Source organism: Trypanosoma brucei, chromosome 7 (genome assembly GCF_000002445.2).
Source record: "Trypanosoma brucei brucei TREU927 chromosome 7, complete sequence".
In the NCBI taxonomy this organism is placed as follows: domain Eukaryota; phylum Euglenozoa; class Kinetoplastea; order Trypanosomatida; family Trypanosomatidae; genus Trypanosoma; species Trypanosoma brucei.
The window spans coordinates 172,114-199,973 of NC_007280.1; the positions used below are offsets into that span (position 1 = coordinate 172,114).

At 49.2% G+C, this 27,860-nt stretch overlaps 8 protein-coding genes across 8 annotated transcripts, besides 5 other annotated features; all 8 read right to left on the reverse strand.

The window, feature by feature from the left end:
• Window positions 1-27,860: part of a sequence feature (sequence corresponds to BAC RPCI93-29K4) that runs on past both edges of the window.
• On the reverse strand, window positions 659-2,368 carry Tb927.7.760 (hypothetical protein, conserved; the record flags this gene model as incomplete). Its single annotated transcript, XM_840607.1, has 1 exon — window positions 659-2,368. The coding sequence occupies one exon, from the start codon at window positions 2,366-2,368 to the stop codon at window positions 659-661; it is 1,710 nt and encodes a 569-aa protein (XP_845700.1).
• Window positions 906-961: a sequence feature (CT-rich).
• Window positions 2,277-2,335: a microsatellite.
• Tb927.7.770 (hypothetical protein, conserved) lies at window positions 3,461-4,495 on the reverse strand (the record flags this gene model as incomplete). Its single annotated transcript, XM_840608.1, has 1 exon — window positions 3,461-4,495. The coding sequence occupies one exon, from the start codon at window positions 4,493-4,495 to the stop codon at window positions 3,461-3,463; it is 1,035 nt and encodes a 344-aa protein (XP_845701.1).
• Tb927.7.780 (hypothetical protein, conserved) lies at window positions 4,953-6,869 on the reverse strand (the record flags this gene model as incomplete). Its single annotated transcript, XM_840609.1, has 1 exon — window positions 4,953-6,869. The coding sequence occupies one exon, from the start codon at window positions 6,867-6,869 to the stop codon at window positions 4,953-4,955; it is 1,917 nt and encodes a 638-aa protein (XP_845702.1).
• Tb927.7.790 (hypothetical protein, conserved) lies at window positions 7,008-8,711 on the reverse strand (the record flags this gene model as incomplete). The annotated part of the gene is made up of 1 exon (XM_840610.1): window positions 7,008-8,711. One exon carries the CDS (start codon window positions 8,709-8,711, stop codon window positions 7,008-7,010), a length of 1,704 nt encoding a protein of 567 aa, XP_845703.1.
• Window positions 9,419-11,050, reverse strand: Tb927.7.800 (hypothetical protein, conserved; the record flags this gene model as incomplete). The annotated part of the gene is made up of 1 exon (XM_840611.1): window positions 9,419-11,050. One exon carries the CDS (start codon window positions 11,048-11,050, stop codon window positions 9,419-9,421), a length of 1,632 nt encoding a protein of 543 aa, XP_845704.1.
• Tb927.7.810 (hypothetical protein, conserved) lies at window positions 12,244-16,794 on the reverse strand (the record flags this gene model as incomplete). The annotated part of the gene is made up of 1 exon (XM_840612.1): window positions 12,244-16,794. One exon carries the CDS (start codon window positions 16,792-16,794, stop codon window positions 12,244-12,246), a length of 4,551 nt encoding a protein of 1,516 aa, XP_845705.1.
• Window positions 16,823-16,851: a sequence feature (AT_rich).
• Window positions 17,457-18,377, reverse strand: Tb927.7.820 (dynein arm light chain, axonemal, putative; the record flags this gene model as incomplete). The annotated part of the gene is made up of 1 exon (XM_840613.1): window positions 17,457-18,377. One exon carries the CDS (start codon window positions 18,375-18,377, stop codon window positions 17,457-17,459), a length of 921 nt encoding a protein of 306 aa, XP_845706.1.
• On the reverse strand, window positions 19,247-27,667 carry Tb927.7.830 (telomerase-associated protein, putative; the record flags this gene model as incomplete). The annotated part of the gene is made up of 1 exon (XM_840614.1): window positions 19,247-27,667. The coding sequence occupies one exon, from the start codon at window positions 27,665-27,667 to the stop codon at window positions 19,247-19,249; it is 8,421 nt and encodes a 2,806-aa protein (XP_845707.1).
• Window positions 27,847-27,860: part of a microsatellite that runs on past the window's edge.

Consider the following 27,860-nt stretch of genomic DNA (forward strand, 5'->3'; position numbering starts at 1 on the left):
TCGCGCTTTCCTATTTCGGTCGCTGTACTCTACGCAGCGAATTAGTTCCTTCTTCAAACTAAGGGATAGGAGTAAAAAAAAAAATCATATATGTGGGTAAAGGAACGAGACACGACAACAGAGCGAATGAACACCATTTTTCTACCACTACACACATTTTTCACATTTTTCTTTGTTTTATAAATCATGCAATATGCATTGCATACAAAACAAGATCGGGCGATCGTGAGGGCAATGGGACAAGTCCACACAGGCAACTAAGAGAAAATCACAAACGGGAATGAAGGGACGAAAAGAAGAAAAGTGAAATCCTTGCAGACAAATATTATCCTCGTCCGCTTCTGCCCTTACTCTCCTTTTACCCATTACAAACTTAATCCGCATTGCATTCCCGGCTCCCCTCTTATCTACATAATGAACCCCGCCACGATCCCCAAACATAGGAGAAAGGGGTTGGGGAAAAGTACAAGTAGCTTTTTCTAAGTACATTCATCTCATTCAATTTATCGCCATTCACATGTCTTTTTCACCGCTTGACCTGTCGGACACCTCGCAGCGAACCTCTAGAAGTTTAAAAATGAAAAATGAAAGGGAAAATGGCGGTGAGCTAACCAAATCGATACTCGAACACAAACATGGCCTTTGAACAGAAGCGGCTTTAGTTGTCTTCACTCTCAAGGGGAGTGCTTCCACGCACGTGGACATGAAACCCCTTCAGAAGAAACCTCCTCTCCTCTGAAGGTCCTGAAAGTGGAGGTTGAGTGTCGTCCTTTTCCATGTAAATGACGTTATCGCACATTGTGCCACAACTGACGTCGCCCTCTAAACGAACAGTGCCCTCCAAAGCATTCTTCTGAAGGGAAGGATGTTGCGCAGGAATGGGCGGCGGCCTTGGCACGTCAGCGTCCTCCTCTTCCTCACCTTCTTCTTCCACTTCTTCGTTCTCATTTTCTTCAGCTTCCCGCTGTGCACGCTCGCAGGCCACTCTCTCAACAGCTTCTGCATCAGGTGGTATAGGTGGCACACGACCTTTTACAAGGATGCACTCCCTCCCACACCATCTAATCGCACAGCACTTAACTTTAGCAGCGCCACACTCTCCAGTGAAGAGTATGCCCACAGTACTATGGCTTTCCAGCCGCAGGAACTTCAATTCGGTGCCCGCGCAACCGTCGACAAGCATAACCCCAATATCTGTGTGGGCAATAAAGCAGTCACGCACGGAAACATCCGCATCGTCCAGATACAGTGCTACGTTGCACATAGCCTTTGTAGGTATCTTGGGTTGGGATACGACCTTCTTCCACCGATTCTTCAGGCGAAATAAGGGGCTTTGTTGTGCATGACGCGCAGCACGAAACTGGTCGGCGGTATACGTGGTTGGCGTTCCCTCAACAGGACCCAAAATCATGGAGGTGTGGATCTGCAGTGAGCACCGTGGATACGCGTAAAGCGCCTGCTTCGCACTGCCGTAAATAATGCAGAACTCTATCAGCGCCTCGCTAAGAGGGTGGGCCACTACTGTTGGCAGCACTGGAGGTTCCGTAGATGGTTGACACGTAGTCGTTTCCACGGCCTCGGTCGTCGCTAAGGGATCTTTCCTCTGTAATGCATAATCGCCGAAGACACAGTGGCGGAATGTGGATCTGGTGAGTGGATTAAGCTCGATACCCCCAAAGAAGCATAAACCTTGCATTTCCAGATGATTATCCTTTGCTTTGTGAACCATCTCAGCCTCCTCTGTGGACCCCTCTGGAGCATCGTCGGCATTTTCCTCCTCTTCATCCCCATCAGCCACTCTATCCTGCTCATCATCATAGTGTTTAATGCCCTGCAATCCCTCAGGAATTTCCGCGTCTTCATCGACAGAAACAAACGGCCGACTGTGACGCACTATCAGTCGCCCTTCAATCACTGGAAACAGTTGGGGATCTGGTGCTGTAGGGGTTACAGTTGCGGTAGCAGGTGCTTCACCACCGTAGGGCGCGTACCATGGGCCCAATCGGCGCTCGTCCCTTGGAATATGGATCTTCTTGCGATAACCAGCCTTCCGCCCCAGTGCCACCGGGACGCTCATAATCCGTAAGCCATCCAGTCGAGACTCCTCAATGACCACCTCTTTCTCAAGATAGGCGCCAGGGTACACGATCACAAGGTCCTCACGGTATGTCACCGCGTCCAACGCTTCCTGCAGCTTCTGCATGCTACTAAAACCACCCACGTAAAATGTACTTGGTCCATCTTCCAGCTGGGAGAGATCGTTTGATTCCTCCCACTCCTCTTCTTCTTCCTCTTCTTCTTCCTCTTCCTCCTCTTCTTCTTCCTCTTCTTCTTCACGTGCTTCAAGCTCGCTTTTCTTCGGAGGCATAGATATTGCTTAGACCTCTGTTTGTCTTATGAAATCCTTTGTGTCAGAAAATAGCAGACAGAGAAGAGGAGTAATGGAATGCCGCCATGGAGAACGCAGGACATAGCGGGAAAACAGGGTAACGTTAGTGACTGTAAAAGTGGGCAACTTTCGGTAATGTCAGGAGTTCGGTTTCTCCTCTTTTCTTCCCCAGATTCATCATCTACTTTTCAGATTGTAACAACGAATAGTTCGTGAGGAAATGGGCAAGAAACAACCCATAGGTCACGCACAAAGGAATAAAGTGAGCAGCGCTGTCACGTAAAAACATGTGAAACGAGATGGTGATGTAACTCCAGGGGTGTGAGAGAAAATGAAAGACAAGCGTGACCACAACAGCAGGATCAACATGGAATAGACAGAACTTTGGGGAAGTACATTCTTCTAAATATTTTTCTCACCCAACTGGAGTTGCATAACGGCTGAAGTCCGTGTTTCCACAGGTTGATAACACCTTCTATTTCCATCATCCCGACACATATATACATTCCCAACACCAGTGCTTACATGCAGCCACTGGCTATTAACAGACCACTCACGGGCTCATTTCATCCTGTTTTGCTCGTAAACAAACAAAAGGTGAAAAAAACAATGCCCCGGAATGCAAGTTAGAAAAAGGGAAGGTGCCCCGGTACAAACTCACTTGAGATGATATGAGTTACTTTCCTAACTCTCCACACCTCTACGACAATTTAGTGTGTTGAGGTACGCAGTCGTCCATTGAGACACGGGCCTACGCACTTTTGGATTGGTGAAATAAGACACACCACGTCAAAAAAAAAAAATGTCGTGGAGTAACCGCGAGTCTGCAGAGCCGTCACGAGCTCAGTTGCAGCGCAAACCCCCGTAACGAGCGCCGTATGCCTGCGTCAATTTAGTACGGGGTTGCCATCGTTCCGGGGACACAGGCACTAAGCACTAAATAACAAAGTTTTAACTATAAGACAACCCCTTTCTTCTCGTGCGAAATTTGTTCTATCAAGTGACACCGTCCACACGGTGAACTGCACCAAATAGTGCAACGCACAAGAGCGACAAATCACCTGGCGAGCCCTATAATCTCGGTTTCTTCTTTGGATGCAATGCTTCCTCGTGAACTTTTGTAAAATCGTCAGGTTTCCCCGGCTTACCCGTTTCAAAGGGGGCACGGCAGTCAGTATCACCAGCGCCACATCGCTTGCGGCAGTGGTCCAACTTTTGGGCATAATGCGCAATTCTTCCGTGCTGTCGCGCCTTTTCACGCGTGGCATCCGCAAGTTCTCTAGTCAGTGACTCCACAGAGTTGTATGTCTCGAGTGCAACAGTTCGAAGTTTCTGCAGCCGCTCAACCCCCACCGTCCCATTCTGCGTTAGTGCATTGTACCGATTCTGGGCTCTTCCCAGGGAATCTTGTAATTTAATGCACTGATCCTCCAACTGCTGCTGACTGTTTGCAAGGTTGAGTTCGCGACTATTGAGATTTCTACACCGCTTCATCAAATCCTTTACTTCGCGCTTTAATCTATCCACATAAGCTTCAGTCGGTGGGCACTGCCTTTGGCCAGTAATGCACACCTCATCGTCTACATCATGCGCAACATCAGTCTCACTACTACCAGCATTATTCATGTCGACAACGACTTCTCCTTGCTGTTGCCCAGCTCTTCGCCTACACTGTGGGTGGAAGCACAGAATATCAGATTTCCTCTTCAAGGGATGACGGCAGATGGGGCACTGTGCACCAGTCTTGTACTCGTACAGCTGCATTGCGCACGTAAAGTGAAGTAAGTGCCCACATGGAAGCACTGCGATTCCCTCCAGGGCTCCTGACGTCTCGGATGAACTCGCTGCCAACCTTGCTCTACCAGCACCCAAACGGTACAAACTTACCGCCGCCACAAAGGCGTCTGGCATGTTGCCGACCCACCCAAACGCGCCGTTTGGCCAAACTCGCATGGGAAAGTTGACTTCATCACCTACTTGGTTCAGATCACCACTTGCACCCACGTCCGTTGACGATGGCGTTGCTGCGGGTGCGTTACTCAACAGCGACTCAATGCAAATGGGGCACTCTGCACCACGCAAAAACTCAAACTGAGGCATTAGCATATTTGGCAGTGCTGGCACGTACGCAACTCCTCTTCCCCCACCTTCACCCGAGCCAGATGGAAAAGAATACGTAATGCGTTACTTATGTGTATAAATCCTGCCACAAAGTATCGATAATATTCCCTTCCGCCTCCACACTTGGCACTAGCCTTCCTGGTGTTAAGAGAATCAGGGAAAGAAATAAATCGCAAGGTGCACCATGTTGATGCAGGGGAAAGTGAAGAAATGGAGAAGCAGCATCCGACGTGAAATTTTTAAAAGTGCAAAGTTGTGTCGAAACTCATTATGATGTTTCCGCGTAGACCCTGTTTTTAATCAATTGGCAGTTCGTGAAAAGAGTTTTGTCAATAAAAATTATAAGCGGTAGAGAAAGAATAAGGTAACCTTCTGCCCAACAAAACGTAAGGGGAAATGCGACGCAGCAGAAGCTCGCCAAAACGTTACGACGACATTACATTTACTCTACAACCCAAGGTGGCGGAGGTGCAAGAAAAATAACAACTGGTCCCTGCCGCTGCACAAAACCCACATCCATACGCACTGCGTCTTCATAGCAGCACTCCAAACTGGGCGGTGGGCCCTCACCGTACCCCAAAATTTGACCTTCGGTGATGCTTTCGGAGTCGACCACATCCGAGCAGGCAAGTAAAGATTTATGCTCCATTTCGTACCGCCAGGCGTGCAAGGCAACGCGGGACCCATTGGAACCATCAAAAGAAGCCACAGGAAGTTTCCCACCACACTCCCAGCACAACTCGTCGGAAGCATAAAATCTGTCACGAAAAGATTTTGGCAACTCGTCTACGCAAAAGTAAAAAGTTTGCCTATCATGCCCTCGCTCATTTGTATTGTATGTCACATCCCCAACAATGGGATGTCCCCAATCACTAAGGTGGATACGAATCTGATGCATGCGACCAGAGAATGGCACGCAGTGGACAAGACTTTCGGTGTTCGTTCCTGCATCTTTATGGTGGGAGTGATCACTCTGATAGTGCCGTAGCGGCTGACACAGCGTCATAGCATCCTGACAAAACATTTCCTTGATAGGGGTCCCATACGATTCATTCAAATCTTCATATATCGTTTCATTTTCACTGAACCTGTACTGCCGCAACGGAGAGGTGAAAAGAACCGGTACACCAACTGAATTCACAAAAGTCTTTACGTTCATCCCATCAGTTGCATCTCTGCGCCCTTCATGAGAGTTTTTGGTAACAATTAACAAGCCACCGTTAATGGGGCATGTGGTATCTTTCTCATTGCTGTCAGCTAGCACGCCTTCCTTATTTTTATCCCCAGGACAATTTTCAAATCGTATCTTCATAGAATTTTCCGGGAAACAGCCACGAACCCGCGCCAAGTACCGTTTCCTGACTGTGGCGCCGGACATGTGCAACTTATCAAAAGTAATCGTCCCCTCGTCGCTCTCAAAGCGGGATCGCCGTGGCAGAATCTCCTCCATCTGCCGCGTCTTACTCATAAGCGCTTCTCCAACGCGCCGCGCTGCTACCTTCGAGATTCCCAAGAGAAGCACACCAGATGTTACTTTATCCAACCTATGGCAGGGCCGCGGGAGCCGCTCAATAGGCACCGTGTCTTCTTCCATTGAATCCGTGAGATAATACGCCAGCAGCTCATCCCGCTCCCTCCCAGTAAGGTGAATAGTAGAAACCAACGATTGCAGGAGTGGATCCTTCTCTACAAGCCATGCATGCAGACGTCTTGGCGCAAGGACGTATTCCAGCATAGCTGTGCAGGAATTCATGAAATACCTGCCACTTGCATGAGTCGGCAAACCGGCAGGTTTGTGCACAACCAGAATTCCATATTCACAAATACGCACCGCCGCTAGAACTATGGGCTCGACGCCCGTGGCGCCCATACGCACGGGGATTTCATGTCGGTGGACCGAATGAAGAACAACGTCCCCATGCTGAAGTGGTCCGTTCGCATTAGATGAATCCCCAGCACTGGCATCTGCTCCACTCGGCTCGCCCGCAGTGTGAGATCGTTTCATGTGATTCCGTCGGACATTGCACCTCGATCGCGAGATTTTCTGCAAGCGTCCCTTTTCCACGCAAGCCTCGTAGTAACTGCGGGAGTGATGAACATGCTCCTCGGAGTAAACATCCACCAGCTCACGGCCCACCCAACGACCCTTTACGAAAACGCGAAACGTAAAAAAATACGGGACGACAAAGCGCCGCGTAGGTTGTTCGCGCTCCTTAGGAGGTGAAGTCGCGGTGTACCATGGAAAACCGGGGAACAGCGGCGTGCTGTATAATTTTCGCTTCGATTCATCATTCCAGGAGGCCTCTTCCAAAAGTTGGAGCCGTGTTGCCTCCATAGATCCTTTGGTACTGTAACACATGAAAAATGCAGAGAATATAAAGAGATTGTTTTCCTCGTTTGGAGTTGGATTCCCTCCTCTCCATACGACCACGCGAGATTATTTCAAATAAAAGGTCAGAGGAAAGATAGGACATCCAATATAAAACGACAAGGGTGACTATTCTTGCTGAAAGTCAGCCGCCGTCTTACCTCGGACCTTTTTCATTACCTCATGCACCTCTGATGGTGGGGGGACAGGTTCGCGGAGCATACCCCGTCTCACTAAAACTGACATGAGTCGATCGTACATAGTTAACTGCTTCACGTAGTACAGGGAAAAGAGAATGTGACGCACATCTCGCGGAACTTCTGCAGTTGATGTTATCTCGATGGTCAAACATGTGAACTCCGTAACCCTACTCCAAAATGCGTCGTCCATATAACGGCGAGAAGCAAGAGCACAACACAGCACAGCAACATCCTCAAGCAACTCCTCTGCGTTCACCACTGATCCTTCATGCTTTGCAGCCTTTCGCTCTGCCACCTTACGCTCCTTTAGTGAAAGCAATCGCAACTTCACTGCTTCAATATTGGTCTGACTTGGGGTTGGCCTTAACCGGGTTGTCACCTCACGCATGCGAACCTCAGTGGCTCTAGCTAATGCGTTCATTTGAGACAATACGGTGTACGACGTCATAACGGGCTTAAGGGCCTCACTGGTCGCAGGGGCGGAGGTTGTGGCGGATTTATTCTCATCTCTATCATCAGAGTCGTTAACACTGATATCGGCAGAAGAAATCGAGGCCTGACCCACGTGGGGATCATCAAAATCCGTGCATTGGGCAAAGGCCGTAGCGAGCCTGCCAAGTCGCTTGCTATCAAGTTGTTCGCAAGCACCAAGTGCGGGCAACAAGAGTTGATAAACAACGGGGAGCAGAACAACAGGCGGATCAACCGACAACAGTGCTCCGCCGGTGTCAGCCAGCATTATGGCATGTTGAAGAAGTTCAGCGGAAAGTTTCACACCCATATGGCTAAGGCGCTCCCCATCACGTGACGGTATTGGACTTGGTGCCTGTGTTGGTACGACATCGTTCGTAGTGTTCACTCCATTTTCGCATTCCGTAGCCAACTTTTCATCAGGTAAGTGATCATGTATGGCGTGCCAGACATGCGTAAGTCTCTCACGCGCCAGGTAAAAAATAACTACACGGATCTCATCAACAACGGTGGAAAGTAGTCCCTCATCCAAGCCATGCACAGCCGCATTGACAGACACTACGTTTTCTGGCATTTGGAGGCTCGGTGGTCCTGCTCGGAGAGTGCACAGTCGCAAAGCTGAACAAAGAGCCTGTACGAAAACAGGAAGGCAATACAGGTCGCGCGGAACCCGCTCCCCAGTGCCCTGTGGATCACTATGGTTCGCAAGCAGTTCCTTCTCCAATGTAGAGAGAAGGGAAGTGGTTTCAGTCCGGGGAAAGTGGCTTCGCCAGAGAAGACAGAATCGTCTCAAAGCCTCCGTGTCGTCTACATTTTGCAGCATGTCTTGGATACTCACAACAATACGCTCCCAGACCGGAGCTGAATCACTTGACTCCTCAAGTCCCAGTGGAAGAACTCCACCACTTCGGGGGATGGAAGAACAGCGCCTGGAGAACGAAACGACACGTAATGAAGGCGGCTGCAGCCTTCCTACCCTCCTGAAAATAGGTCGTATATACCACTGACACTTCATCATCCCGTGCCTCGCACAGGCTCCCACGACCGGCGCCAAGGAGACCAGCATCCGTGTGTGGAATGTTGTGCCTAAGAGAGAACAAAACGGGCAAATAATGATATTATCCACGCAAAGATCCATTTCCTGCACATTCATTGGGTGCATCCGTAGAGGATAAAAGGAACGGAAAGTTATCAAAGGTTCTACCGAACCCCTCTGACAAACATCACACAAAACAATCCTTTATTGTTTAAACGATCGGTATACAAGTAGCAGAGAATCGTGAGGCGAAAATCGCTTCACCATACATATAAACCCACAAGCTGTGTCTTCTTCCAACACCCAACACCCGTTAGTGCCGGCAGGCTACCGATACCCGCGTCCGACATGTTCGCAGCTATGATTTGAAACTTGCATTATTATTAAGGAGGGCTCGCAGGTAGGAACAGGGGAAAACGGGTAATAACTAAAAAATCGAACGGTACTCACACAACGTGAACCTTGAGAGTGCGGAATGGGAAAAAAAGCATGAGGGCGTCCTCAGGATCCACCGGTTGATAAATATGTTAGTAAAAACGAAGGAAAGTAATAATTTCCTGGCACCATGGCAACCATCCTTTCAGTATCGGTTACTCACCTCCACAGGACAAACCACATGCGTTGCCCGGCAACAACGCATTCCATGCACACAAAACAACTGAGACTGATGGAATGGATGCTTGTATTAAAACCACCAACGGTTATCTCGATAGATACTGGCGTACTCCGAAGACGACTTTCCCCCTTAAAATGTGCGTATTTTTCGCTAAATTAGACAGACAAGATCGAAAGCATATGCCCTGCTCGTGAACCTGGGTGCACAGTAATTACCACTAAAGCGATGCTTCGTCAGGTAACACTCCCTCGCGGAATGCCTCCTTCATCCGCTGGGACAGCTCCGGTGCAAGATCGTTGCCGTAGTGCGATAAGAGCGCCTGCAGTTGCCTCCCCTCCTCCGCCGTTATGGGGCGCACACGCTTTCCTGTTTTTGGGTCGACGAGATCGTCCTTCTGCTCCATCACTATCGCAACCATATCATTTGCTTGGGAAAAAATGACCTGCAGACACTTCTTGGGCACGTATATTTTCAGCGTGACAACGACATCGAGTATGCTAAGGATGACGGGTAGTGCTGGGTACTCAACTTCGTCAAGGCGGCACCCGATCTGCTCACCCATTGCGCGGAGCTTCTGCCGAGTCGGTTCCGCATTCATCGCATTGCGACCTCCATCACTTACTTGATTGAAACATGTGCGTATGGCAATCATGGCGGCGTTCGCCATATGATGGGTAAGCTGATCGGAGGTACAAATACGCTCTACTAACCGTTCACACACCTCCAGGCGCATGGTGCGCCACTTACGCAATACGTGGGCGAGCGTGGCACACTCGTGCGGGGTAAAGTCACCCACGTGATTCGTGGCACGGATAGCTAATGGCTCAAGGTGAAATGGCGTAAGGTCATGTACTGTATAACACTGCAATACACCGAGTAGTGACGGTAGGTCGAAGTCATTCGCGAGGACTCCAACACGGCGAGACATCGCCAGCAACACCTTACGGCGGATATCCAGTGTCTCTTTGGCACATCCACGACGGGTTTTAAAAAGACGAGTTGAAAATGCCTTAACGGAAGACATGTCAATGTTCTCGTAATTACTGAATTTGAGAAGTGATTTCTCCATGCGATTCCAAAGGTGCCTGTTGTAAAAGTTGGCTGTAACAACATGCGTTGTCACATACAACACATCATCAGCAGAGAGGACACCGTCACCATCGCGACGTAACACCTCAACCGTTAGCATTCGCATAGCCGCTGTGTACTGCTTCTCTTCCAACCAATCCCGTTCTTTTAGCGAAGTTGTGTAATAAAGTGTCCGGCGTAGCTCGTGCATCCCTGCACGCTGCAACAAGGGTGTTGTTTGCATTTGCTTTACTAATGCTGTCATTTCATTGGTCGCCGACGTCTTCAGCTCCTCAACGAATTCCTCCATGCCTTCCTGCGTAAGAATTTCAGCGCTAGCACTGAGTGCATTCTGGGCTTTCAGTTGCACCGCCAATTCATCCGCCTTTGCAACACACTCCGACAGTACGTCACAATGAGCGGTGATGGCGGTGGAGGTGACCGGAAGGGAGCCGTTGACTCCAGATCCCGGTGAGTACGACACGGGAAGCGGGCCTTCCATTGCCACCGCCTCCCCTCCCCCAGTTCCAACATTTAACGAAGGATTGGTAACAGGTGACAGCGGTGAACCGGTGACGGGTGGCCCAGAGGACGCAATCCATCGTTTTGTGTCAAGAACTGTAAAACCTGCCTTCGGTAGCACGGTAACTACCGGGTAGCGGCGATACAACAGATTCCTACTGAAAACTCGTTCATGGTAACCAATGCCAGAATGTACAGAATGTTTGGACGACAGTAAACTCCCCACATCCTGACAACATAAAACTACCCGACGTCGCATGCGCGAAATCCCTTCACCTGATCCGCTCTAAGAGAAGAGAAACTTAAAGACATGCACAAAGTGTTGCGAGTGATCGTTGGAAGCATTGAGAAAACGGTAGTACTACAACACTCGCACTGATGCAGATCCATTGAACACACACTAGAGGGAGAGCTCGTTGAGGATAAAGTAAAGATTTGGAGCTTTAATCTCTTTTGCACGAGGGCAACAAACTCCGTACAGAAAATAAAAAGTTCCCTCGTGGAAAAACACAAGCTACACGAAGCATAACACCACGCACGGAGGGCACAACGACCCGGGGTAGCATAAGCAAAGAAAAAAACCTTAAAAAAATTAATAACACGATATATGTTCTGATCGTCGCTGTTGCCCTTCCAACCTAGCCTACCGCACAAAAGCGGAGGCAAAGAAGGATTTAAAAGGAGGGGGTGAATTTAAATGCTATCTTGCACATAATAAGTTGTAATGTGGGTTATACATCGCTTAGCACAACTAACTGATGCCACATAATTGATAAACTAAAAGGTGGGGAAAGAAGAAACTCCTCTCCCCTTCTATCCCATGACTCATGGTAGAGCAACCACACAACAACCTGCGCAGTGTCGCACATGGGTAAAATCTATTGGAGGAGCTGCGCGTAAACAGTCGGTATCAAAACAGGTCGCAAGTTTTCTAACAGAGACCGGCAACGGAGAAAATTACAAAAACCAACGTGCGACAAAAAAGGGGATACAGAGGAGAAACGTTGCCTCTAAATCTGAGCAACTGCACACGTTGTTGCTCACAAGTACAGGAGAAACAAAGATATGAGGAATATGCCAAGTAAGCAGTCAAGCGTGGGAATGAAGGAAGGAAGGTATCTCGTGCGACACACTAAAGGGGACGCAACCGGTTCCGCGTCAGCTACGGGGAAGTGAAAAAAAGAAACTTGAAAAACACACCCAATATATATGCATATATGCTCTCACTTGATTTCGCCATCCTTCACGTGCAGTTATTGACGGTTCCCTCGAAATATTGCACGGGAACTGCCATGTTCTATAGGAGGTGAAACTCGTATCAGAGACACCACTGGCAACCACCAAACGGTACACGCATGCCACAAAGCAAATGCAGAAGCAAGTATGCAGGGAAAAAATTTAACCGTCAAACGGAAGTTCACGCATGGTCCCAACACGACAGCACGCAATTATTTACCATGAACTACTACACGACTCCGTCTCATGGCTCTTTGCGGTGCGGTCATTAGTGTGCGAATCCCGCCCAGAACTTGTTTCTGACCTGGTGTCATCACTGACATCACTGGTGGCATCTGATTTAGTATCTTTGATATCCGTAGCGGTATCTGCAGTAGCTGGTTCCTGTTCAACACTGGTAACAGATTTCGCATCATCACTAACATCACTGGTGGCATCTGATTTAGTATCTTTGATATCCGTAGCGGTATCTGCAGTAGCTGGTTCCTGTTCAACACTGGTAACAGATTTCGCATCATCACTAACATCACTGGTGGCATCTGATTTAGTATCTTTGATATCCGTAGCGGTATCTGCAGTAGCTGGTTCCTGTTCAACACTGGTAACAGATTTCGCATCATCACTAACATCACTGGTGGCATCTGATTTAGTATCTTTGATATCCGTAGCGGTATCTGCAGTAGCTGGTTCCTGTTCAACACTGGTAACAGATTTCGCATCATCACTAACATCACTGGTGGCATCTGATTTAGTATCTTTGATATCCGTAGCGGTATCTGCAGTAGCTGGTTCCTGTTCAACACTGGTAACAGATTTCGCATCATCACTAACATCACTGGTGGCATCTGATTTAGTATCTTTGATATCCGTAGCGGTATCTGCAGTAGCTGGTTCCTGTTCAACACTGGTAACAGATTTCGCATCATCACTAACATCACTGGTGGCATCTGATTTAGTATCTTTGATATCCGTAGCGGTATCTGCAGTAGCTGGTTCCTGTTCAACACTGGTAACAGATTTCGCATCATCACTAACATCACTGGTGGCATCTGATTTAGTATCTTTGATATCCGTAGCGGTATCTGCAGTAGCTGGTTCCTGTTCAACACTGGTAACAGATTTCGCATCATCACTAACATCACTGGTGGCATCTGATTTAGTATCTTTGATATCCGTAGCGGTATCTGCAGTAGCTGGTTCCTGTTCAACACTGGTAACAGATTTCGCATCATCACTAACATCACTGGTGGCATCTGATTTAGTATCTTTGATATCCGTAGCGGTATCTGCAGTAGCTGGTTCCTGTTCAACACTGGTAACAGATTTCGCATCATCACTAACATCACTGGTGGCATCTGATTTAGTATCTTTGATATCCGTAGCGGTATCTGCAGTAGCTGGTTCCTGTTCAACACTGGTAACAGATTTCGCATCATCACTAACATCACTGGTAGTGTATGGCTTAGTCGCCCGAGATTTCGTGGTGGCGTCCGACGGTGTTGGCCCCTGCCCTACGCTTGCGGCGGACTGTGTGCCGTCGCTTACTTCAGAGGCAGCCTCTGATTTTGGTTCCAATGATTTCGTGGTATTTTCCAACAGGTCCCGTTGTTGCTCATCAGCCCTCCTCGCGGAGCCCTCAATGACAGTTCCTTCAACAGGGTTGACAACACCTTTAGTGGTGGGCTCCTGCTCATCACTGGCATTTGATAGCGCACCTTTACCTATCTTGGTAAGACTCGCTACATTCGAAACTTCACCTGCTGAAACATTACCACCCGTATGTGCCTCTTCGTTGGATCCTCCTCCCGATCGCCGGTCAACACTCAACCCTGCAGCTCCCATTCCATTCGTTTCCTTTGCTTTTAGAACGGTGTCCCTTACGGTGGAAGCCTTCTCCTTGCAAGTCTTTAAATGTGCTCCGTGGCTGATGTCAGTAACTCTGTTTAATTTATCGTTTGGAGCCACTGTGACACAGCCTTCAACGGCAGACTCGTGTTTGTGACCGGTGCCCAGTAACTCATTCTGCGGAGCACCGCTACTCTTTTGTACAATCATCCCCATGGTTGTGTGCCGGGGCAAACCCGCGGGGCTGTCGCTGGAAAGTTGATGTTTCACCGATGCGGTGTCTGCTTCGTCAGTTCGTACAGTCGCTTGCGATGCGCTTCTAAAATCCTGATATCTCCTCAAGTTTTCCTCTCCCGTCATGTGTGGCTTCTGGTTCCCTAAAACTTTAGTCGATTGGACACTTTTCGCGGAATCACACGATGATGGACGCACGATTCGACGCTCCTCTACCCCTTCGTCCGTTACATGCCTAAGCGTAACCCCCAATTCCCCACCCTGCATCTCCTCTCGGTTTAACAACTTCTGTTTCGCTCCAAGGTGCGATACTAGCCAACGGTTGTACGCATCTTCTAGATGGTGTAATAATACCTCCTTGCGATTCACGTCATATTCTCCCCCCTCTCCACAATTTTCCCTTTCTATCTCCTCTACCTCATGTTCGAGAAGCAGCTGTTCTACTACTCGTTTGTGAAGCATGCGAGCTTGCTGATAGCTTCTGATCCCGTCGAAGTAGCGGTGGAAAACACTCTCAGTCATTTGTGCACCATCGGGCAAGGGACATCCCGGTACTCTGCCATCAAATAAAGAAGCATCACGTGTCCCGCGTCCTTCTATTTCAGGTCTATTGTGGGAGAAATTTCCCCGCGTCCTCCGGTTTCGAAGTGTAGTGATGTCCCTAGCCCCAGTTCCACGAGACGAAGTGGACCCAGAAAGACCGGGGTAAGAAACTCCTAGAGCTGCAAACGAATCAGCAGCAGTCACTCCGAACTTATTTCTGTTGCTGTTGAAACTGAGCCCACCCACATGCTGCTGCAGTGATGGGGACAATTTATTACGGGATTGGTCACACGATGTTGCTCCTGAACGAGACCGGGAAGAACTATTAAAACGCATGGACGAATATGCAGACATTGGTGCATCACCTGTACCTGATGCATAGAAACGGTGAAATCTCTTGGGAGTCTGGACGCGCCTGCTGGGTGACCTTCTTTCAAACGAGTATAATTTCACCAGTTTCGGCTCTCCTAAGTCAAAGATCGAGTCGTCCTGTTGCATTCGTTGTGGCATTCCCACATTTGTTCCGGGAGATACCCTCGTACGACGATTCCGTTGGGGCGAGACAGACATGCGTCTACCATTAACAGGACTCTGGGGGGAAGCGTTAATTGGCCAGTTTTGCGAGTAACTCCAGTGAGTGGTACTTGCAGAGTTGGGCATCCCGCTCGACCTTCGAGTTGAAGCATTAGGAGTACACATTCCATCCCTTGATTGGGAATTGCCTTGGTTCCCAGATAACGCACGCCAATAAGTGCTGGAGGGCAAATAACCGCCACTAATGTCCGTACGTTGATGACCCTCTCCGTATACAGGGGACGTGGACGATCCGTTATCTGCTCTCATATGTGTCTCCCCTGTCGGATTTAATGAAAGTTTGTCTACTCGAGTGCCTGGGCGGCTGCAATGAGGTGTGCAGAAAGAATAACCATTTTGCCGCTGCCCCTCAATCTCTTCTTGCTCCCGGGATTGTCCACCACTCATGGGTCTCCAATGGTCAATGCCAGGTCGAGATAAATTACATGAGGAGCAACGGGACCCATCAAAGCCACTGCATGACCTCGGCACCCGCATCGGTGAGGCGGGAGCAGCCGTAAATAGATGCTGAGCTGCAGGTTGGGAATGCGATGACACACCAAACGACCCACACGAAAGACTGTTCGGACTACGTGATCCGCAAGGTACACTTTGAATGCAACTGCCATGCACGACCCCGGAGCCTGCGTGAGCAGCCACTGGAATTCCACTCCCATAACTGGCTCTGCGAACACTATCAAAGTCCCTGGAGTCCCTGACACTGTTTCCCATATAGTTATTTAACTTAGTAAAAAACAGTTGTTGTTTCTGCTTCATACAGGGAAAGTCATTACCAACCACTCCTGTGGACCCCGCATTGCCACCCCCGTGAGCACATGGCTTCCCCCCTCCATCAGCATCACTGCAGTCAGCAGCGCGGCTGCCGTGGCGGTCACCATCTTTGCACCCTTCGGTAAACGATCCGTCGATTATGGAAGACGGTGGTCGAGTGACTGTTGGGTCTTGCTTGCGGGAATGGTATCCACGTATTATGCATGAATGGGAAATCGCGCTGAGTTCCTTTCCGAGTTGTTCCATGGCAAGTCGGCGCCTTAAAACGGAACAGCAATCACCAACTGCTTCGGTTGTATCTATCAGATATTTTGCACTCTCTAACCGCAGGAGGGCCTGCTGGAAGCAATTGTGCTGAATGAAGACACGCGCCTCCCCGAATTTCTGCCAGGCGATGTCTAATGCCGCATGAACCCTCTTGCGAGCCTCGTCTCCAGTACTACTTGTAGGCCTTTCACACCCGTGGAATGAATGCGGTGGTTTTGACTCACCTCGAACGGATTTCCCCCCCCTTCCTTCGGAATCTGGTCTCACTGATCGAACCCTCGTCCTCCGTTGAAGCGGTGTGTAGTCAAGTCCCCGCGTCAGTGGCGTCGCACTCTGCGCCCGGGAAGAAGGCCTCGAAGTTTTGTGGCTCACAACACTGCTTCTTCGTGGAGCTCTACCTCGACCAGCCGCACCTGCAGGTGTTGCACAGGATACCCATTGTCTTGATCTAAAAATGAAGTCTGAATCAGACAAATGACCCTTCGCGTCTCTTCCAACGGCGATCACCCTCATGACGCCCTAAGAGAAAGAAGTTAATGTCAAAAAAAAAAAATATATATATATATATATGAAATCAAACATGATGTGACACGGTGGTAAAGTTAAGCAAAGCAACTGAGAACAGCTAAAAAACAAATAAAAAGAGGGAAACAACAACAGCAGTCCCTCCGGCAAAGATAAAAGCGAAAGTGAAAGGTAAGTGTAACGGTCAGCACAGGGTCAAAAAAAGAGAATTAAATCTGCGGCCCACTGAGCAAGGGGAAACAGATACACAATACATGTGGGTGTACATCGGTTGACACAGCTTTCTTTTATGACTCTATTTTCCTCGGAGACCCCCCATTATGCATGAAGGTTTGTGATCATCCATCTAACATCTATTGCGCCTCCTCCTCACCATTCGATCCTCTTTTTCACTTCTTCTCTGTCTCCACGGCTTTCTTGCTTCCATCAAAAACAACATACAGTATATATAAATATTTATTTGCATTCCAAGTTGTGCACACACCGAGTCGGAGCACAGCTTGGCTTCCCTCCACATTGTTCATTTTGAGTATAGCGCAGGTCAAACATAGATGCAACCTCGGGAAGAAAAAGAGGGGAGTTTCAAGGCTGCATCCCACGTTGCCAAGACAAATTGAACTTCACTGCCTCTTCTTGCACGCAGGCCAATCTCACATGCCTGGTGTCGGGGTACTACTCTTCTCTACAGCGGCAAATCTTTTAATCTCATTGATAATCTGCTGATTGGCTTTTCTCAGATACTTCACTTCCTCCTCGTGGATCTTCTGTTCGGACTGCTTCTGCTCCTCGAAGCGCTTCAGCATCCCATTGTGCTTTGCTCGTAACTCATTCACACGATTCTCGAGTCGACGCACCTCGCTTTCCATCCATTCTTTCTCCTTGAATAGATAGCTTCTCAAATCACGCTCAATGGCCTTTCGTACGGTATATTGAGAGGCACTATCAAACAGAATATCGTACGTATTTGTTGTTTGCTGCATCTCCTCCGCCAATTCGGCTAGCAGCAACCCACGTTCCGGACAGAGCACAGTCACCTGTCGAATAACCTCCCGCATTCCATCTGCGTATATCCCCTCCCGAATAGTGCATACCACTCCAGAGGGACGTGCATGCTCCTGTTGACAGCGCCGCTCCAAGTGTTCCTGAAGGTGAACACAGTCCAAACGGCTCGTGTGATCAACGGCAGCAGCCTTCATCCATGCACATTCCTGCTCCTGCCCGCGGGTATTGGTACGATCCTTATCGTGTCCCGGCACGTTGAGTGGCACGGGGGGAAACAATTTGGCGAGGGCTTTTACTGGAGTTAAACTTTCCTGAGTGAGTCGCACTGGTCCCCCATCCGACTGAATGGCGTCTCGTGTGCCGGCAACCCCGCTTTGCGTTTGCCCGAACTTTTGTCTATTGGTGGTGGGAATGGTGGGCGCCTCTTGGCCCGCGGCGGCGGCTGTAGCAGCATTAACCGCTGCAGCCGTGATCGGCTCATCGTCACTAATTAAGTTTGAAGGAACAGCACGATACAACACGGTGCCTTCCTCATCGTAAACGTTCGGTGGTGCGTTCAAGGTTGCCATTTTGAGTGTCTAACGCAGCCGTGCAGGCCTTTACTTTCCCACGTCTATTGAGTGCCCCCACCCCGTTACTTTTCTTCTTGCAGATTTTTCTCTCTTCTGACCTACTAACTGCACTTGATTTACCTGCTAATATGTTGCGAACAGGTAAAAGAGCAAGGACGCAGAACCCTGTCCTCCTGAACCGCAAAGAAGACATGAGTGTTAGAGCGAGAGGAATCGCAGCATGTATGTGTTAATGAAAAGCCGTGATGCAAGTGAGAGTAGGTTGATGAATAGCACGAAACCGGAGCGGATCGCCGGTATTTCCAGCACGCACGATAATGTTTCATTTTCTCATGCAAGAAACGTGACAAAATAAGGATTGGAGGATTCATCAGCCCATAGAGAGGTGGAAATATAATAAGAAATAATATCACTTCCCACGAATTTTATTTCGTAAAAAAAAAAGCAACTGAGAAGCTAAAATGACTCCGAGCTTTCCCACAGATAAACAACAAAAACAAAAAAGTCACATGCCCTTGCACCTTCGGTTGCTTTTACGTGGCATGCGGAGACTGGGAGACCGCTGGAAGTTAAACAATTTCAATTGTTCTTGTTAACCACCCTTTTTTTTTTGTGAACGACAACAATTCACCCGCGCTCCTTTCACAACTTAAGGTAAAGCAACAAATGGAGATGTAGACGCCAGATAAATGCTGATCCAAACGAAAGACCTCCTCTGGGTCATAGTCATTTCACCTACCACTAATAATTTTTTTAAAAAAAGGAAAATTATGTGTCTCATCATTGCTTCTCCTTAGAAAAAGATAACACCAGGCCCACCTTGCCCACGTTGGTGTTGCCTTCAGTTGGAGGACGTAACCACGCCACTACTGCAAACCTACTTGAGACAAAACGTTCTGCGAGTACTCCGCAAGCACCTCGCGTGCCTTCACCGCACATCGTTGCACGCGTATGGCCTCAACCAAAAGACTCTGTTGCCCCTTAACCCACGCTCGCTGTTCCTCTACAGATAAGGATGATGGTGCCTTCTGCAGAATTCTTTCAAATGGAGGAAGTTCCACTGTGACCTTTGTTTCCCCTGAAAGCTCATGGTCACTCACGGCAGTTGGCAGCTTATTCTCACCCTCACCTACTTGTGAGCTCTTGTCAGAGGGGATAGCAGAAGGAGCGAACATCGCCATAATGCGCCGCGATTCTGAACGCCAAGCCTCCTCATCATTTCCAGCATCTGTGGCGATTCCATACTCATTGGCGCATTCACAGTAGTGTTTGGTCAACGGAGACGGTGACGGTAGGTACTTACAGGTGCTGCAGTCCATCACATCGCCGTGTACGGGCGTACCAACTGTCGTTATATCTGCACTCACCAACGGACAGTGCAGAGCCGTTTTAAAGCGATGCTTGCCTCTGCTGTCCTTAGAAACGGTCTTGGTCTCTTCTCTTTTCAACTGCAGCTGGTAGACATTACCAAGGCAATCTCCCGCAAGATGCACAACAGACGACAAATTGGTCTCGAATCCCCAATCTACCTCATCTTTTTTCGGTAAAGCAGTGACGGGAACAGTTAAACAAGAATTAGGGCCAACCGTTGGAAGATATATGGGTTTCCTCATAGTCACAACAGCTGTGACACTGGAGGAAGCAAAAAACACACCACGTTCTTGCCAGACCATATTATCGTTCACGCAACGGCCCTCTGCTTTTCCAGCTATGCTATCGCTCTTTCCCCCAGTGTTACCAGCATTTTCATACTGCGATGCGTCAACTTCCCCCTCTGTACCCTTACTCGGGTTTTGGAACGGGCGAACAACAAATATCCTCACTGAACCGTCTCTACAACCCGCAGTGAGCAGCAGCACGCTCGACACGTCGGAGTGATCAACTTCCTCCGGTGCATGATCACAAGAAAAGTCCACGGTGGTTGGTGAAACGACAGCTAAATTGAGCGAATCTACCGGTGTCGGTTTCCCCTGAGGTCCATAAATCGCCACGGAGTGAAGCACACTAAGCCGTGTGTTCTCCGAGTACTCCCGCATGAGAACCTCAGCATCCTTCTCCTCCTCTGCGGTCAATTCTTTTCCTCTATCCGCTACCGGTGGAGAAAAAGTGACTTCAAGTAACCATATCATACAGCAACTTGTGGACACCGCAAATAATGCACTGTATTCGCCGCCGCCTCCCCCTGTTTCCTTTACGCACAAAGCGTTACTAACACACAGGAACACATCTCCCGCTGGGAGGCATGCAACCGAACTAAACGCATCGTCACTGCAGTCATTATATTGGCTTTGTGATGTGAACATAGGGAGCTGGATGACTGAGCACAGGCGGGCCGACAAGAAATGGCATTGACGACGACCCACGACAATGTAATATTCATCACATGAGCCGGTAGTTGTATCCCCACTGAAGGAATGATTCTCGCCCAACCCGATAATAGTGTCAACTGCTTTTGGTTGTTGACTCTCTTCATGTGTTTCCCTACTGGGACTTTGCGTGGCACGCAGTAAAGGAATTGCGCACACAATCTCCTCTGCACCGTTCGACGGAACGCCCTCCGTGTCAGAGTTCGTAGACGACAGGAAGCAACTTGATGTACTTTGTTCCTCCTTACTAGACGAATCCGCCTCTGGTTTCCCAACCCAGGAAAGTACCGAGCGCTGCAGTTTCTTTCCCGCAACAGCAGGTTGCCGACCATCGGCGCACTGGCAGTCCAGTTCTCCCTCCGGCAAAAGTGTGCAGCTGTTTGTAAACTGCGTTTCATCCAGGCAGGAAACGAAACTATCACCTCCTTGTGCCACCCACGAAACAACCATTCCACTCGTGGTGATAGCTGTTATGCGAGCGCACGGTAGATAAGTTACAAGGGGTTTATTCGTTTCATCTTCCTGACCCAAAGTATTTCGGCAGCTCTCGCATCCGATATAAACAACGGGGTGTGCACCCTCCTCCGCTACACGAATGCGCTGAAGAAGTCGGCCTTCTCGGCGGTTGAGCCCGGGAGTTGAATCCCACACAAACACCTCACCTTTGGCCGTGCCACACATAATGCGTGTATTCTGTAGACCAATACAGATGTATGAAATGCGATGCTGGTCATGCAGCAGAGTAAATTGGGGCTCAAATACAACTTCCTCATTGTCGCTGGACTCAAGGCAACTAAACAGGTTACGGTCATCCCTTCTGTCCGTAAAAACGAGTGCGACCCCATCTGCGGCAGCAGTAACGAAAAACGATCCATCACTTGCCACTGCACAAGCCGTGACAGTAACTGCATGCGAGCCGTTCAGGGTTGCTGCTCCTGCACCGGTCTGGTTGTGGTGGTCCAAATACGCCGACTGCTCCTCGCGCTCTCCAACCGACCACGACCTAACAGTTCCGTCGAGAGAAACTGTGTAAAGGTTAAGGGGATTTTTGGGATGAAAGTGGATGGCGGTGACAGCTCGTCTGTGGCCGTTGAGTGAGCAAAGCACGGTCCCCCTAATCCCAGCATATGTGATGAGTACGCTCCCTCGTTCGTCTGCAGAGGCCATCCACTTTGCATCAGGAGAAAAAGCCAGGGCAGTTATTGGAACACCAGCGTGAAGGGAAAAACGGGCGCCACAAGTCGCAGATGCATAATCGTACAGGCATATGTCTCCATTGCATAGAGCTGCTGCACACGTCACAACCATCGATGGAACAAAAGCAAGTGCACGCACGGGGCTCCAAGTCTCTAAAACACAGTGGCTGTACGGTGGTGTGGTGTACCGCTTCGTGCGCACCCCCTTGCCGCTGCTTTGCTCACGGTTGGATGACTTCACAACTATTCCTTCCTCGGACACCGTGGCCTCATCATGACGCTGCTGCACATCAATAAAGTACACCTTGCCTTCCCATGATCCTGTTGCGAGTATAGCACCTGAAATGTGATATGCTACAGAAGAAATAGGTGCTTTATGATGCTGCAGCAGCTCCGTAGGAACAAGGCTTGACCGAGTGCTGGCCTCGGCGGTACTGCCTACAACAGGCCAAAATGCGCACGCGCAATCATTACTACCGGAGCACACAACATTGCTTACCGGATGGCAGGAAAGAGAGGACACACGGCGTCGGTGGAAATTTTCACTTTGCTGTAGCATCCTACCATCCTCACTATTCCACACCCGCACAACACCGGTACCACTGCCTGTAACAAGAATGTGTGGCCTATTTGTCAGGAACGTAACGGCGGTAACGGTATCGCTATGCTTCAGGGAGGCAGTTATCTGATCAAGCGAGGTATGTGGCATCACATATGTGTTCATATCATCTCCACCACCAGCCATGAACTCACCGTCACTGTTAATTGAAAAACACTTCACTGGATCTATGGAAGGAAACATAACAAGCCGCCCCTCTTCGATGTGCCGAGTGTTGTTAATCCACTTAACCCAAGCACTTCCCTTGCTACCGCCACATCCTTTGCTGCCGTCGCACACGCTATGAGAGAGGCCGTGAAAGATCATCGTGCTGCGCGCGTTATTCCTGATACACTGTCGGAGGTGAAAAGGCCGACATACAAGAACGTGATACTTCCGCTGTATGAAATCAACTACGGGATCCAACTTCCGTGCGTGAGGGGTGGCCAAAAGTGTTGACTGAGAAAGTATGCTGAGTAACCTCTGGAGATAACCAGCGCTCACGACAAGATTCTCCAATAATGGAACGTATAACAGCAGCGCAATGAGAACATCGTACTCTTTTGCGCGCTTCGCAAGGTGTAGTATTGTGAGGAGCTCTCCTGCAGTGTAGCGCCGCGGATCGAAGGCGAGTTCCCCTCCTGAATCACGCTTGATGCCGTCCACAATCGACTGAATGCTGCAACGCAGTTCATACCTTGAAGCTTGTAGTGAAAGTGACTTGTAATACAACTCCGACACAAGCATATTTAAGCAGGCATCTACCACATCCGAAGCACGAGATAAGTATCGTTTTGCAATAGATGAGGCAAAAGAGGTGCTGGTTACCGTTATCCGCCGATGCCTTATACGAAGGCACGTGCCGCTCAGCAAAACAACAAGGCGGGAAGCACTGGCTACATTTGAGACTAGACGATAAAGTGAAAACTCATTGAGCCCTCCAACATCACTAGCGATGTAAAGCGACACTAAAACAGCACGGCAGGTGTCTTTTCCGAAACGCTCCTCCAACCGCTCATATGTTGCCACTTGCAGCTGTGCGAGGGTCGAGGGTAACTGAGTGATATCATTTGTAAGTGTGTCGAACGTGCTGAAAAGGCGGAGATACATTATTGCGTACGTCAGATAAGATGCATGACTGGCGTCGGCTTTGCGTAACAGTAGCCTTAACTGATTACTGTGGAAAGACTCCTGCAGTCGCTTTCCGGACGATGCCAGATGCTTTCTTACAAGTTCAGCCCCCTCCGCCACAGTCAAGTGAGGAAGCGTGACACAAAACGGAGGCGGTACTCGGAGTGCAAAAGCGTTCGAAAATGGGTTGTTTCCTGTTGTTAGGGTAACTACGAAACGAATTCCTCCTATCGGTTCCGGAGGTATGATCCAGCTAAGGCTCTGGAGCATCTCCGGAGCATGAGAAGACCTGTTCATACCGTCCAGAATGACACATACATCCCGCTTCTTACCGGCTGCTTCATACACACGAGGAAGGAGCTGAATGAGAGTTGTCACAGAATCAGTTTCTTGGACACGGAAGTCTTCTTGCAACCCAAGGCCGTAGATCAGAGAGAAGGAAATATAATATGCCAAATGCTGGAGGCTTCCGTCACCAGCCTGACATGCAAAGTGGGTTACAAGAAAGCTGGTGAGGTCCATTTTCCTCAAGTACATCGCGAGTGCCGCCGCAACAGTTGAAGTGCCATCCCCCTCTTGGGCCTGTATCACAAGTACGTTACTTCTGTCCCTGGTTTCGTTAGCCAAAGGGCTTCCTCCCCATGCAGACATCTCGGTAATAGCGGGTGGAACTATGCTTTCGTGTTCACCGCCACTTGAGAAGCGGCCCGTACAAGCGAAGCGCACAAGCACCCCCATGAGCTCCTGCGGCGGAACTAATTTTTTTAGCAGAGACGATGAAAAGGACAGTTGATTCATGCATTCCCTCGAATAAAGCGTATTACTATGATAACTGCCCCTCTCGGACAAGCAGTTGTTCTCTCCGTCACCACGACATTGTTTTCGTTCTCCCCCTTTTTCGCACACGTCACCACTAAAGTTTAGCGGAAGGTTCATATGCCGCAATATAATGGATTTTAGTGCAACAAACGCCTTTCGAGAAAAGTCCGCCATATCGAGTGGGCACTCTTCAATCGATGACGATAACATCCCGGAGGAACCTATTGATATGTTGCCAATAGCCGTGCGGGGAGCTGTCAAAGAGGGATGCGAGAAACGGTCCCCCAAGGAAGCTTGCTTGTATGTTGCAGTATAGGGAATAACGGGGGCCCCTTGTTCTTCGAGATACTTAGTGAGTCTTTCAATAGAGGCGGCTGCTGTTGGCGTGTCGGGCGCGTACGCACGTTTGTGTTTGGGTGGTAATGACTTCACTAACGCCGCGTTGTCACGGACAAGAAACGCCATGGTGTGCAGTTTGTTCCCTTTGGTTCGCCGGTTGGCTGCAAATATTGCATGGCGCATCTCCATCTCTGTCACTGACATACAATTCGCGTTTCCTTCCTGCTGAAGTGTCTGAATCCAAGCGAAATCAGTAGAGTCCACGTCGTCATCCACAGTGTGAAACAGCGTGGGTGGACGGTACCCATATCGCGATCCCAGTACACCGAGGAAAAAAGGTGCGCACCGAGAAACCTCGTTTAAACAAACTGATGGAGAGAGGTTTGCGCGAGTAGAGTCCTCAGTGATGCCCCACCGAAGATCTACTTCAATAATGTTTATGTGAAGATTATTTTCCGCAGCCCAGCGGCGGAGCTGCGGGAACACGTCCAGCACGAGGGTATTTCGCTCGTTTTCCATGTCAAGGAAAGTAGAAGACAGAAAGAAACGGAAGTTTTTGTACCTGGATTGAAGACTACGCGGGGGAATTGAATAGTCCGAACAAACTGAATCCACCTTTTCCGCTGCAGATGAAAGTAACGTTGCACCGGGCGCCGAATCAGTTGGTGTACTGCCAGAGAATTCGCCGGACGCTCCCTTCACCAGGCCCTCAGTTGATTTGTTGGATCGCTCCTTTTCTATTCCCTGTACTTCACGCAGTACACGCAAATCACTTTCAAATTTACACCTTCCAGCCCGAACTGTCGTCACGTTAACATCGTACACCTGATCTATACGCTCAACATAACGCCGGGGGCCACAAGATACACCCTCCGCCACAACACGGAGGGCAGCGGCAGAAAATCCAGTCAGAAGAAAGTCGTTCTTGTGCTGGTAGCGTAATCCGGTCCTTCGGTCGGCGTTTTTGCTCCCCGAAACCTTTAAGGCGACAAAAAGCAAGTTTTCGTTGCATGTTCGGCGAAGACGCTCCAGGTACACGGGTAAATCACCTAGTGAAGGTGTGTGGTTTTCACCCGAGTAGCAGCTGTGCACACAGTCCATCACGATTAGCGCTTGCAGGTTTACCCGTTTCTCAATAAGTTCATCGAGATACAAATAGGGGAAGTTGAAAATGCGGCTCCTATGGGAGTCTTCCAAGTCTCGACTGAGTTCTGCCATTACCTCTAAATCCCTCTGCTGCAGGAGAGTGCGACATATATCACATACATTTTCCACACAGCTTAAGATACCGTTTTCACGACGTATTTCCGAGTCGACAATCCGGAACTCACCGCGACACAACAATATAATGGAGCAATCCTCGCACGCGTAATAAAACGAAACGGCCAGTTGAACGCCATTTTTCAAATCTTGAATTCTAGCGGGCAAATCGTAACGGGTAATATTCAGTATTACAAGGGAGCGCCCACTGATTGGTATTATGTTCAGTCGCGCTGAAATTTCTGCCGCTTGCTGCATGGCGCCTCTATACATCTGCTTCACTTTTTCCACTTCTTCCAAAGAAGGAAGTTTGCCGATGCGCTTGCCGACTCGCTTCTTGATGATTTTTGGCAGAGGAGATCCGGGAGGTTTTACGCTTATCATAGCCTTACCAGAAAACTTATCCAGCGCATCCTCAGGGTCGAAGTCAAGGGCTTCATAGGCACTCATGAACCTGTGGGGGAACTGTCGTGAGTTGAACACATGTTCCTCTGAAGAAAACAGCTGCAACAAACTGTCATGTGTTGTTGGGTTGCAGCCACACAAAACAATGTTACGAAGGTTGCGCATGGCCGCCATAAATGGTAGACACTTTCTGGCCACCAAGTCATCCCACACTGCAGCTGTGTTACCCTCGCGTGATGTCCTCCGTTCCCACGTTTCAGGAGTTGGGAGGCGCATCCGCTGACCACATAAAGCAGAATTAAATGCGCGTATGCCACCTTCATCAAGACCGCGTTGAACAAATTCGTCCACAGTGTTGGGGTACCGCTTGCCAAGAAGGCAGTTAATAGCATAAACCGGGTGAGACAGATGCAGGTGCCGAATGAGGTGCTTGAAAGTCAACCGCGAGGGGATAGTTACTTGTCGAGCCTCCGTATGACCATCCTCGCTCCTAGAAACATATTCATCACATGATGTCGTTTGATTACGCCCCGACCGCTTCGTTGCGCGTTCGGTGTTGTACTTCGCGAGGGAGAATTCATCAAACATGGTGAACGTTACGGCTAGTGCATCCCGCAGTGCGTTAGGGACGCCTTTGATCGCTTGAGCACAACAGCATTCAGCAGTGCCAGTTGTGGCAGTAACGGACTCGCCTCCGTCACGGGCAAGTAAATATAGGTGTGGCTTTGAATATGCAATGTTTGCAATGTTCAACCAATCAGAAGGTAAAAGAATAATGCGTTTCATGTAGCAAGCAAGAAATGGCTGGCACCTCCGCTCGTACGCACACAGTGCTACAAGAAAAGCCGCTGTAAGGCGTATACTCAAGTCACGTCGAACGTAAAGAGCGAGTTTTAAAACGAACTCGCCATCTTCTGCGCTGATGGAGTGCACCAGGGTTGCAATTCGCGCTGCATCTCGGCTTCGATCTAAACTTGCAGCGTTCTCCGGATCCGGAGCTGAAAAAACTACCTCGCTCATGAGAGCAGCGCACACTAAACTAATCAATTCATCCTTCTCCAGCACCATATTTTCGGTACTAGATGCTGACATGGGGGATACCATAAAGGTGCTACCACCGCCGTTCACCTGTGTTTCCTGAGCATGAAAAGTAGTACCAGTGAAGCTGGTCATCGCCTACACAGTTCGGAATACCTCCACAAAACTTCTTTTCTTCACCTTTTACGCCTTTATTTATTTATTTATCCGCCGTCTCCCCCTTTCCTTCTGCCCCGCACCTTATCACTCCAAGTTTCACTTGTGCGTATGTGCTGAAGAGGTAGTCCTTCAGGACGTACTGCCTCCGCTACTGTTATATATATATATA